Below are 13,798 nucleotides of genomic sequence, written 5' to 3'. Positions count from 1 at the left end.
CTGTGCAACACAAAGAGAGTGTGCGCACATGCACAACATTCTAGCGTGTACACCCATGCAAACATACACAGAAAAAGATGCACAGGCACCGCGAGACAGAAGTAAAAAAAAAAGAAAAAAAGTCCAGGAGCCATTTGCATTGCTTGGTTCTAACTTTCTGACAGTTACACGTGACTAAATGCCTACACTGACCGAAATACGCCATTGGTCGGTTCCATACTACACACAGTTAGTAGCGGGTTACGACCATATTAGGCTCTTCCGTCCGAGCAATGCAACTGGTTCCAGGAGAGCTCACTCACTGGATAACACAGGAAATGCAAAAAAGTTGGAAATAAATAAATCCACACCATCATGTCCTTGTTTTCCCAAAAACAGTGGAACAAGAATCATCAACATCTGAAATGGTATGCATTATGCACGGTCATAAATAAAACACATGCACACACACACACACACACACACACATGCACAACACACACACAACACACATAACACACACACAAACACGCACACACACACACACACCTCAAACATACACAAATAAAAGCATGAAATGATTTGTACAAAAAGATAAATAAGTATGAAATGCACCCGCACACACTTAAAAGGGAAAAGCATTAAAAGATAAGTACATCATGCTGAATAAATGAATAAGTATGAAATGCCTGTAGAAAGTGTACACACACACACACACACAAACACGCAGGCACACACACACACACAAACACTAACACACACACAAATACACACACAAACACGCAGGCACACACACAAATACACACACAAACACGCAGGCACACACACAAACACACACACACACTAACACACACACACACAAACACGCACGCGCACACACAAACACAACACACACACAAACACGCAGGCACACACACACACACACACACACACATCAACTGTCTAATCACAACCCTACTCCACCACATCTCTTTTCAAAGCAACAGATAATCCAGTTTGTTCATTCTTTTTGACTGCTGCAACCATTTCCAAAAACATTCAAGCACGAACTGACATACATATTGATTAGAATGCATCTGACAGGAAGTTTCTCTTCTGTTTGGAATGTCAAGGAAAGCACACACATGCACACACACACACACACAACAACAAAGCTGAAGTACTTAAGTACGTATGTAATCTGCGTTAAGTTTGATTCCAAACCTATAATGCTGTTAGACTTCTTTTTTTTTTCTTTTCAAATAATTTTTCAGACATTTTCTGATAAATGTTTATCCAATCAACAGTATTGTGCAGGGGGAACCTTTGCTTTTTTTTTCCTTCTTTTTCTTTTGCAATCCATTTCAAGTAAATAGTCAGTTACCCAAACAGTGCCAGTCAATTCAAATCAACAAGGTGTTCGTAGCCCAGCCGACTGCAAGAGGCTGCTAAGGGATGACAACCCATTTGAAATTTGGTGTCATAAGCTGTGCCATGTCAAACTGACACCTGTGGGTTTGCTCTGCGCAGGCCAAATTTTGCGGCTAACTCAGAACTAAGGTGCTTGTGCCAAGCCCTGTCGTCTGCTCAGCCAATCAGCACAAAACCCAGCCTTAACAGATCTCAACCGATCTACAGCTATGACAGACAGCAACAAAACAAAACAAACAAAAAAAGTTAAAAGTTCATTTAAAATAATGTTCAAAAGAACTGTTCAAAATCAGATTTTGTTCAGACTTCGTATAAATATACCTTTGCTGTGCACAACAAATTGTGTGTCAACATCAGCAACCCTTATGTGTCTGTGTACAATTGAAAGCAATTGTTATCTATTAAAATGATGTTATCTGTTAAAATGATAGCACAATTTTTTTGGGGTGGGTGGGGGTGGGGGGGGGGGGGAGTACCCAAATCCCAGCATTTTAAAGTTAAATGGTGCAAATTTGTTGTTGTTATTGTTTATAATTTTTGTTGGCATTCCTGCTTCCTGCTTTTCCAGTATTAGTGTCCAAAGAAATGTAAAAAAAAAAAAAAAATGTTTTCAAAAAGTGGGTAACATATTTCATATATATATATCCCCCACCCCACCCGCACCCTGCCCATAAATACGGTCTTTCCTCCTGTCTTGCTACACATGTGTCTTTACATTCACCTGAAGTGTAAAATATCAAACAAACTTGCAACATCTTCAGCGTACATGTAACACATCTGCCATGTCTGCAAACTTATAATTTTTCAGTAAACATGCAACACAGAGCTTTGCATTAACAGCTGATTTTCAAAACTATGCACGCAAACCGACTTTTTTGGGGGGAAGATAAGTTATAATGCACACATGCACACGCACATGAACACACAAATAAGAAAGGTAGAAGATGAAAACAGGCAAAAACAGATCTGATTTTAGCTATATAAATAAACCTATTCATCCCAGTAGCAATTCTATCTTTAAAATGACAAGGCCTGTCTCTTAAAATCTTTCTTTACTTTGAAAACAATAAACGAAACAGTGAGTGTTTCTGTGATGCTCCTGCATCATAGGCATGCACTCATTCATGCACACATGTATATTGCACATGGATGCATCTTCACTTATTCATTTCCACAGACATATACTTCTCTCTCTCCCTCAATCTCTCTCATATTTCCACCCACACTCTCTTTGCTAACAGTGTTAAACACAAGGGTACATGGCTGAATTTACACATAAACATTTCTACTTTACTCATACGCCACTCCCTATTTCTACCACCCTTCCATTCACTCTCTCTCTTTCTCCCTGTCAAAGAGTGTATCAAATGTCAGAGTGCACACACACACACACACACACACACAAAACATGAGGTCCTAAAACTGTCTAAAATCACTTCAGTGAACAGATCTTAGATTAATGACCAACCAACCAAATAACACACACACACACACACACACACACACACACACACACACACACACAAACGAGTGCTGAAGAAGGAAAGAGAAGTGAAGAAGTGAAGACACAAGCACTCCGAAAGGCCGGGTGTTATCGCAGGGCAGGCAGATTGCTGAAGTCAAAGCCCGGTCGTCCTATCGCCGCACAGTAGATGTAGATGAAATGGTACCCTGGAGAAGACATGAAAGAAAAACAAAAATCAAACTGAAATGACGGGCGAAATAGCCGAATGGTTAAAGCATTGGACTTTCAATCTGAGGGTCCTGGGTTCGAATCTCGGTGGGACACCTGGTGGGTAAAGGGTGGAGATTTTTCTGATCTCTCAGGTCAACATATGTACAGACCTGCTAGTGCTTGAACCCCCTTCGTGTGTATACGCAAGCAAAAGATCAAATACACACGTTAAAGATCCTGTACTCCATGTCAGCATTTGGTGGGTTATGGAAACAAGTACATACCCAGCATGCACACCCCCGAAAGCAGAGTATGGCTGCCTACATGGCGGGGTAAAAACGGTCATACACGTAAAAGCCCACTCATGTATATACGAGTGAACGTGGGAGTTGCAGCCCATGAATGCAGAAGAAGAAGAAGAAGACGAAACTGATCAAATGATGGAGGCTGTGGCCAAATGGTAACGTGCCCAATCAGGAAGCTAGTTTCCACAGGTTCAAATCCCATATACAGACCAGGATTTTGACTACACCCCATCTACTAGCCCTTGAGTGGTGGTCAGGGTACTAGTCTTTTGGATGAAATTATAAAAACTGAGGTCCCATGTGCAGCATGCAATTAGCGCATGTAAAACAAGAACCCGTGGCAACAAAAGGATTGTCCCTGGCAAAATTATGTAGAAAATCTGCTTTGATAGATAAATGAATATACTTGCAGATAGCACAATACCGTGTCAACACAGAGGGAGCAGTCTGAATTTCACGCAGGGAAATACGTCGCAACAACATAATACAATACAAACAATACAATACACTCACTCACACACACACACACACACACACACACACACACACACACACATTACCATTACACACAAAAGAAAACAATCTTTACCTCCAGGTATAAGGCAAAGGGCGCCAATGATGATGATCACAATGCAGTGATAACCTGAGCATAAAAACAGATACACATAAATACATGTATGTGTCTATATCTGTATGAAGTATACATATTCACTCAGGCACACACAAATGTACACACACACACACACACACACACACACACACACACACACACAACCAAACCCCTGAGAAACATATGTGAAAAGTACAAAATACGGAACAAATTTTCAATCTCATATAACACTGGAGTATGGTAAAGGTACACAAACGACCAATTTCAACAGACGCTCAACAAAACGTATCCATCTATCCAAACCACATGAAAATCGGTCCAGCTGGTTGCAAGAGATCACTGTCAAAACCATAACAGCTATTAATATTTCCAAAAACTAACCAACAATAGTAACACCAACAATGACAATCCTGTTGATAATGTAAACTGTTGAACTATTCATTAAACCATAATGATGATGATGATGATGACAATGGTACTGATGATGATAATGATAATAGTAACAACAACAGCACTGCTACTACCACAACAAATAACAACAACAACAACAGCCCTTCCGTGCACTCACCAGTTGCAGGAGACACAGCAATGCCAATGCCAGCAATGATCAGAACTGAAAAGACAGCAGAACGATGGGGAGGAGGTCAAAATACCCACTGCAGCACACACACACACGCAATAATTTTCACCTTCTACACACCCTTCTTTCAGTCAGGACAAAAAATATAAAATTAAAAAAACACGCCTGTACATTTGTATACAATATCATAATACCCTGTGACGGGCACAATAGCTGAGTGGTTAAAGCATCTGAGGGTCCCGGGTTCGAATCTCAGTAACAGCGCCTGGCGGGTAAAGGGTGGAGATTTTTCCGACCTCCCAGGTCAACATATGTGCAGACCTGCCAGTGCCTGAACCCCCTTCGTGTGTGTAAGCAAGCAGAAGATCAAATACGAACGTTAAAGATCCCGTAATCCATGTCAGCGTTTGGTGGGTTATGGAACAATAACATACCCAGCATGCACACCCCCGAAAACGGAGTGTGGCTGCTTACATGCGAGTCAACGTGGGAGTTGCAGCCCACGAACGAAGAAGAAGAAGAAGAAGAATACCCTGTAATGAACTGGCATACAATACCTCTACCTTTTCTTTCTCAAGACAAGACAAGATCCATATTGCTTTATATATCGTGTGATATTTTTTCAGTCTGTTTCCATGGTCTGGACCCCGAAATAAAGGCTCTTCTCACCACAAAGCTAAGAATAGCCTTGGTGGTAATTTTCAATCATTCTAAGCATTTTGCAATCCCTCAGAGAGGAGACAAGACCCATCATCTGCTATTGCCTGCCCACACTGGGGCCACATTTATGCATCTGCCTTTGGGATGCATTGTCATCTCCAGAGTCACCGATTCCATGAATGTATGTATTCACCAGTATGCCAGCTGATGGGTAGATCTTAAACATTGGTGACTTGGAAATATGTTGCATGTTATTTTCAGGAAGCAAAAGTCTCCGAACTTGATCAATGATTACATTCTATAATGACTTTCATTTTGAAGAGGAGGAGGAGGAGCAGAAGAAGAAGAAGCAGAAGAAGAAGAAGAAGAAGAAGAAGAAGAAGAAGCAGAAGAAGAAGAAGAAGAAGAAGAAGAAGAAGCAGAAGAAGAAGAAGAAGAAGAAGCAGAAGAAGAAGAAGAGTGTTCAATTTCAGACGGTTACACTTGAGCAATTCAGTGATTAGAAAAAAATCAGGCAAACTTTTTTGAGAAAAGAAAAAAAACAAAAAAACACCTCATCACCAGAAATGAAATGATAAAACACACACATATACAAAAACAAACAAACAAAAAACACCAACAAGAAATGGAGCTGCCTGCTTTATCAAGTCAACGACAGAGACAGTTGTTGCTTTTTCTCCTTCACACGGGAGGCCTGCCGACTCACCTATGCCCAGGACCATGAGAATACCGGCCCCCACCACCAGCCTCCAGTTCTCCCGTACCTTGGGATGGTGCACCCAGCTGAGGAACACAGCGGTGTGAATGGCTGATGAATCATTGACGCTTATATAGCGCCCACTCTCAGTCAGAGACCAAGCACTAAATGCTTCAATAACACAGTCATTCGTTGACACCTGTATAGTGTCTATTCTCAGTCAGAGACCAAGCACTAAATGCTTTAATAACACACAGTCATTCATTGATACCTATACAGCACCTATTCTCAGTCAGAGAACAAGCACTAAATGCTTTAGTAACACAGTCATTCATTGATACCTATATAGTGCCTATCCTCAGAGAACAAGCACAAAACACTTTAATAACACAGTCATTCATTGATACCTATACAGCACCTATCCTCAGAGACCATGCAGTAAGTGCTTCAATAACACAGTCATTCATTGATACCTATATAACACCTATCCTCAGCCATAAAACAAGCACTAAATGTTTTAATAACACACAGTCATTCATTGATACCTATATAACACCTATCCTCAGCCATAAAACAAGCACTAAATGTTTTAATAACACACAGTCATTCATTGATACCTATACAGCACCTATCCTCATTCAGAGAACAAGCACTAAATGTTTTAATAACACACAGTTAATCATTGATACCTATACAGCACCTATCCTCGGAGACCATGCAGTAAATGCTTCAATAACACAGTCATTCGTTGACACCTATTTAGTGTCTATTCTCAGTCAGAGAACAAGCACTAAATGTTTTAATAACACACAGTCATTCACTGATACCTATATAACACCTATCCTCAGCCATAGAACAAGCACTAAATGCTTTAATAACACAGTCATTCATTGATACCTATACAGCACCTATCCTCATTCAGAGACCAAGCACTAAATGCTTTAATAACACACAGTCATTCACTGATACCTATATAACACCTATCCTCAGCCATAGAACAAGCACTAAATGCTTTAATAACACACAGTCATTCGTTGATACCTATACAGTGCCTATGCTCTGAGACCATGCAGTAAATGCTTCAATAACACAGTCATTCGTTGACACCTATTTAGTGTCTATTCTCAGTCAGAACAAGCACTAAATGCTTTAATAACACACAGTCATTCATTGATACCTCTGTAGCACCTATCCTCAGTTAGAGGCCAAGCACTAAATGCTTTAATAACACACAGTCATTTGCACAACAGACTACCTGATGAGACCTGCCTTTGAGAGCATATCATGCATTTCCTTTCATTCAATCACACTTCAGTCATGCACACAAACGCACACATGATCACACACACATGTATGCATGCATGCATGCATGCATGCACACACACACACACACATATACATACATTAAAGTGGATTTTAATTTATATAATAAAATGTTACTGCATTACAATAAACAAAAAATGGTCGGCAGGGTTTTCCTTACATGTTTAATACATATATCAATTAAGGTCTATACAAATCAAAACACTGCTGCGTTAAAAAAAAAGGAGACATTGATAATGGGACTAATTAAAAAGAAAAGAAAGATACTGGTGTACTGATCATATGATTTAAAAAACAAACAGATAAGCAAATCATTCACCCACAATTCTTCTATGGGGTGCAGAATGTTGTGAATAAAAAAAACAACCAAACAAAAAAAAACACATGGAGTGGACACACAAGCTGAAGACCAGAGCAAAATCAGTGAAGGAATCAACAACAAGAATAAACCTGACCTAAAAACTAAAGAGGTGTAAACCTACACATTCATGTGTATGTGCACATGCACACACACACACATACCCCCCCCCTCCCCCCACACACACAACAGCATTCTAACGATGCACAAATACACACACATACATATATATGCACGGTACTCACCTGTCATACTGGTTGTAAGAAAGCACAGACACTTCAGTCATGTCCGACACACTGTTTAGTGACTGCAGAGACTGAGAGGGCCTCGCTGTGGTGATGTACCTGTAGATCGTATATTATAAGACATGATCTTTGTCCAATGACACAGTATTATCAGCCTACTTAAATGTTGCTGTTTCTGTTGTTTAACAGCTTCAGTGTTGGGGTAAAAAAAAAAAAAAAAAGGCTTGTGTAAGTGTATGTAAGTGTGTGTGTGTGTGTGTGTGTGTGTGTGTGTGTGTGTGTGTGTGTTTGTGTGTGTGTTCTTGTGTATGTGTGTGTGTGTGTGGTGTGGTGTGTGTCTGAGTGTATGTGTGTGTATGATTGTGGGGGGTGGGGTGGGGGGGATATGGGTGTGGGTGCCAGTGTGTGTGTATGTGTGTGTGCCTGTCTTTGTGTGGGTGTGTGTGTCTGTAACCACCTGCATGCAACAGCATGCACAGAGCTCCACATCATGAATGTTTGATAACAACTTTCTCAGCAATGCTGATTTATCAATGGTTGTACACGCATTCACGTGCGTGCACACACACACACACAAATCATTACCATGGCCACTCCACCATCTTCAGAAATATACTCCATAGACGCATGTATGCTGACGCTCTCTCTCTCTCTCTCTCACACACACACAAATCCATGCCCCGTACACACACACACACACACAAATGCATGCCCAGTATGTACACACACACACGCACACACAAACACACACAAAATGTAATAGTACTTTAAGTGGAAAAAAATCAAACTGAAGACTGCTACTACCGTCCACCATCCACACATGGATACAAAACCCCATTTTACAGAACTTACGCAGCAGCTCGCTGTGACTGTGTCAAAATCAAGGGATCTTTATGGCCTTCAGCCTGAAAGAAAGGTGTTTTTTTTTTACAAGTAAACTCTTCAGCAAACTGGACTGAAAATAAAACAATTACACAATGAACATTTCAAAAAAGAAAATGCACATAATACATGTCATCTCAGCCAATGAAACAAAGAAATTCAGATTTTTTTCTTCATATTACATATATATTATTATCGCACACATAAATGCATGTGTGTGTGTGTGTGTGTGTGTATTTATGTGTGTGTGTGTGTGTGTGTGTGTGTGTGTGTGTGTGTGTATTTGTGTGTGTGTGTGTGTGTGTGTGTGCGCGCACAATCGTGCTGTATAAATGGATATGATGAATACATACATGTAACCTGCATATCCTTTGTAAAAAATACCTCCAACATCAAGAGGGAATTCTACCACATCATCACAGACTGCAAAAAGGCATTTGACAGAGTCTGGCCGGAAGCACAATGGGCAACATACGAAAAATATCAACATCAGACAAAAAGCTTGTCAACACCAACAAGCAACCATACTTCAGATTAACAAATGCAGAATTCACACAGGGTGCTATTGGAGAGTGGTTCCAAACTTCAGCTGAAGTCCATCTGTCCAACATATTCCTGGAACGCATCATGATTCACTTCAAGATCAAGTCAACACAATTAGCACTGGAGGAAAAACCATCACAAATCTTCGCTTCGCAGACAACAACAGCTTGGCAGGTAGTGAGCATGAATTCGCCCAGCTTGTTAATAAACTGGATGAAACATAGACAACATATAACATCAAAATCAACGCCTTGAAAACCAAGTTGATGGCCAGCCACAACACCACACCACCACCACTGCTGATATAACTGTCCAAGGACAGACACTAGGAACTGTTCAACAGGTCACCTACCTGGGATCTATCATCAGCAATAAAGGGTCCAAACCAAAAACCCTCTCACCACCCAGGGACAAAAATGACAACATGAGCACTGTCCAGGCTAAAACTTATATGGAAGGAAAACATCTCCATGAAGCACAAATCACACTCCTGTGTGCACTGGTGTATTTCATCTTCCAGTATGCATGCAAGACATGGATCCTGACAGCAGATTTGGAAAGAAGAATTCGAGCCATGGAAATGAGAGGAGTTATTGCAAGATACTAAACATCAGATATACTGATCACAACACCAACGAACACATGCACCAAATAATCAAGCAGAACATTAGACCTGACGAAGATCTGCTGACATCAATTAAGAAAAGAAATGTGTACTGGTATGGCCACATAACTTGATCCAACGGCCTTGCTAAAGCAGTTCTCCAAGGAACTGCTGAGGGAGGAGGGAGACAGATGGGGAAAAAGAATAAACGATGGACTGACAACATTTCAGAATGGACAGGAAAACCATCTGCAGAAACCCAGGCTTTGACACACAACCGACAGACCTGGAGGAATCTAGTGAACAGTTCTGCACAGCACCCCAATGACTCTTCACAGAGCTGAGGGGGAAGAAGAAGAATGACGTATAAATATCAACCATTTTTATCCTTGAACATTTCTATCTCATTAATATACACTTTTCATTGTACTGACTGTATTTTGTTATATGGGCCATGTTTGAGAAACTGAATACAATAGCTGAGTGGTCAAAGCAGTTAAGTTTCAACCCAAGGATTTGGGGTTCTAATCCCGTAACAGTGGCCCATACGATGAAAGTATGTGGCGGGTGAAGGGTACAGATTTTTTTGGTGCCTGCATGTCAACAGACACATCAGTGACATAGACATGTGCAGAACTGTAAGTACCAGAATGCTATTCTTTGTGAATGTGTGTGTCTGATCAAAAAAACAAAACAAAACAAAACAAAACAAACCTTATGACCTTTCTCAGAACTTGACAGAGTAAATGGATGTACTTGTCTAACTATCCAGTAGGCACAAATCATGACAAACCTATTAGCAAACTGATGCTTGCTGCACAACAGAAAGAAAGACAAAGATTATGCAAGTTTGTAACCAATCTGTCTCTGTTGGTTTACATTGGTCAGTGCTTTGTTGTTCTGTGCAGATCAGAATCATTTTTCAGGTGTTTCCACCACCCCTGCAAGAAGGGGCCATGGCCTGTATTAAACAGAACATCTTTATCCTTGCCCTTGGTCAGTGGGATTAGTTTCTCTTACCTGGAAGTCATGCATGGGAATTCCATCAGTCTCCCCTTCATGTGCCAGCTTGGGTCGTTGTATCGGCATGGAGCCACCTGTAGCCCCGTACACACGCAGGCTGGCATCCGCCCCAGATTCTTCCAGGTCTTGGAACAGGTCAGAAGCAGAGAACAAGTCGTGGTTCTGTGTCTGGAACTGCGGTGAGTGTCCTCCATAGGCCATTGTGAAATATATGGTCTGTAGTCACTCCTTCACGTCCAGATAGTTCCAGTAACCTGAAACAAGAGATTACTAGTGACCATTTTTTTAAAATTTTGACTCCTGGATCATTGTTTAGAAAAATACAAACAACACAATGTAGTAAGCCAACATCAACATGTCAAGCAAACTGCTATGTAACTAACTGGTCTCAAGTGGAACTCGAGGCTCTGGTTTATTGAGAAAAAGTTGAGTGAGAAGAAAACAGCTTTTTCCAACTATAACAAGATGAGGATAAATGTATATATAAATTATATATATATATATATATATATGTTTATTTCATTAAATATATACTTGACACATTTATATATCTTACAGTCCATCATGCATGGACAAAAGAATAGGATACTAAAACATTTGAATATTAACTCCATACTAACTCCAATTTCATCAACAAATAGTCACATGTATCAAAGATATGTCAAAGGCAGCTAGAAACAATATCAAAATGCCTATCTGAAGGAAAGAACCAACCGGATTCCCATCAGCAAGGAAATCAGAAAATGGAAATGGAACATCACACAAAGCTACAAACACCACTACCAGGCAAGCACTGGGGTAGAGAAAAGTGGGCAAACCAAAGTTTATCTTTGGAGATGGTGCACTTGATGAAAGCAGCCAGTTGCACATAAACCCAAATGAGGACGGCAGCCCTGAACCAAGTCTGCTTGAGTGGTATTGTGACCCTATGCTCCTCAAAGAGTTTCTAAGGAATAAGTCAAGTAGCATGAATGAAATCCCACTTTGAGAGTTGATGTGGAAGTTGTGACTGTGTATATAGTTTCTTAACAGTATCACTATCACAGCTTAATAAATTTTCATGCTTACAGGTCAATGCATCTACTTCCAAAGAGTACCATTGTATTTGTAATGATTACAATTCCTGTTAACAAAAGAAGTGTGGTTGAACTTGTAATCTGCCTTTGTGCCTACAGTGGTGTGTGTGTGTGTTGTGTGTGTACATGAGTGTGTGCGTGTGTGCATGTGTGTGTGCATGTGTGTGTGCTGTGGTGATGTGTACTGTGGTGTGGTGTTGAGTGATGTTGTGCTGTGTGTGTGTGTGTGTGTGTGTGTGTGTGTGTGTGTGTGTGTGCAAATGAGATAAGAAACTACAGCAGAGGGATGGTCTCCTTTACAGAGAAACAGAGAAATATGTATTTTCTATACGTCAATACATATGCAATTTTTTTCTTTTTGTCTGTATGTGAATTCTGGGATGTGTGTGCTTTATTTTTAAACAATGTTTCAATGAGAAAAATAGTACTTATTTCTAAGGAACCAATCAACTACCACTGTACACGACACTCTCTTAAACAGTGCTACATGAATATGATCAACAGTCGAGTACAAATTGTATAGATACATGACATTTTCAAAATGTATATCCAGCACCGAGATTGCAAGCGTCTGTAGCAACGGACCACGGCATGTGAGAATAAAACATCACGTCAGGATTATCGTAACAATACTGTATTAAACTTAACATCTGTCACACACAGCCTATTATGAATAATGATTGAGTTTTCGATAGAGTTAAAGTGATACCAATAAATATATATCGAACAGCTTACCTTCAAAAACGAGCAAAAAACATTATCCTTCTGAAAAAAACCTTTCGTCCAATGCTCACAAAAACGAGGGTTACACAAAAACCAACCAGATTTCACTCAAATTCTACAGAATACGACAAAATCCTTCAGTCCTTTTTAAAGGCTGTAAATGCAACAAAAAATGGAATAAGTTAATTGCATAACAGGCAATTATAATTATCATTAATCAAAGTGCATGTGACCGTAGATGCAACTTCCACTTCCATCAGCCTGTGCTTGGCTGCCAAACAAACCGGAATTCTCTCCCTTCCTGCGAATTGTCTTTAAACAGGAAAGGAGAGTAATAATTGTCTTTTGCGTCATTTGTGCATCTGAGAGCGTGCGTGCGCGTGTGTGTGTATGACCGTCCGCCGGTGCGACTGTGTGTGTGTGTGTGTGTGTGTGTGTGAAGTAACAGTCTGATCATTGTACAGGAAGTATATCAAAGCCTGATGGTGCCGTGTAGTTTGCTGGATGTCCTGAGAGAGTGACGAGGGCAGACGAAGGTGAAGTCACTGTGAACTGTTGGTCTTTAGATTAGCAGCATCAATTACTGTAATTGAAAATACACAAAACCCCCCACTAAAAGCCCCACTCTTTACAGGCTTTCTCAGAAGTGGGTTTTAATGAATTATAAGTAAAGTAACTGGACTCCGTGAGAAAACTGGAAGTCGAATAATTCATGTTTGTATGGATCTCCACCTTGCCATTGTCAGGAGGCATGTCTGGCTAACTGAGCCAGACAGGTCAAAGGGTTGGCACTGAACACAGAGAAAGATCCCTGGTTCCCCAGGTTGGGGTGGCACCAATAAACCTAGTCCTGTAAAAAAACAGGTGTCCTTATTTTCCCAAAGAGCTCACAGTAATACGAAATATGTATTTTGTGGTGCATGGTTACCTGCATAAGTAAATGTATATTGCTGTCCTTCCTCATTCGCCTCCCATTAGATGAGCAGCCTGGTGTTCTCGATGAAGGCTGCCATCCGTCGCAGCTCCTCCAGGGTGCCGTACAGTTTGGCTTCCACTGCTGTCGGTGTTGACCAGTACTTCCTCCTGGATGCTGCATGCGTCCTAC

The 13,798-nt window shown here is 40.6% G+C and overlaps 1 protein-coding gene across 1 annotated transcript; it reads right to left on the bottom strand.

Annotated features, from left to right (window-relative positions):
* Positions 1–2,892: 2,892 nt before the first annotated feature.
* On the bottom strand, positions 2,893–12,925 carry LOC143283232 (transmembrane protein 134-like). The gene is made up of 8 exons (XM_076589407.1): positions 12,706–12,925; positions 10,892–11,148; positions 8,695–8,747; positions 7,843–7,941; positions 5,926–6,002; positions 4,548–4,592; positions 3,959–4,012; positions 2,893–3,060 (listed from the first exon to the last, which is right to left on the bottom strand). The coding sequence occupies exons 2-8, from the start codon at positions 11,093–11,095 to the stop codon at positions 2,981–2,983; spliced, it is 612 nt and encodes a 203-aa protein (XP_076445522.1). The 5' UTR covers positions 11,096–11,148; positions 12,706–12,925; the 3' UTR covers positions 2,893–2,980.
* Between the last annotated feature and the right edge of the window lie 873 nt (positions 12,926–13,798).

The sequence above is a fragment of the Babylonia areolata genome, chromosome 6 (assembly GCF_041734735.1).
Source record: "Babylonia areolata isolate BAREFJ2019XMU chromosome 6, ASM4173473v1, whole genome shotgun sequence".
Classification (NCBI taxonomy): domain Eukaryota; kingdom Metazoa; phylum Mollusca; class Gastropoda; order Neogastropoda; family Buccinidae; genus Babylonia; species Babylonia areolata.
The sequence above is the reverse complement of the archived record's forward strand: the minus strand, read 5'-3'. Positions and strand labels throughout refer to the sequence as shown.

Excerpts from the sequence above, each read along its gene's own strand:
- LOC143283232 (XM_076589407.1), bottom strand. The coding sequence starts at position 11,095 with ATGGCCTATGGAGGACACTCACCGCAGTTCCAGACACAGAACCACGAC. Across the intron at positions 8,748-10,891 it reads TTCCCATGCATGACTTCCAG|GCTGAAGGCCATAAAGATCC; the intron begins GTAAGAGAAACT and ends CCTTTCTTTCAG. Across the intron at positions 6,003-7,842 it reads TCTTACAACCAGTATGACAG|CTGGGTGCACCATCCCAAGG; the intron begins GTGAGTACCGTG and ends TGTGTTCCTCAG.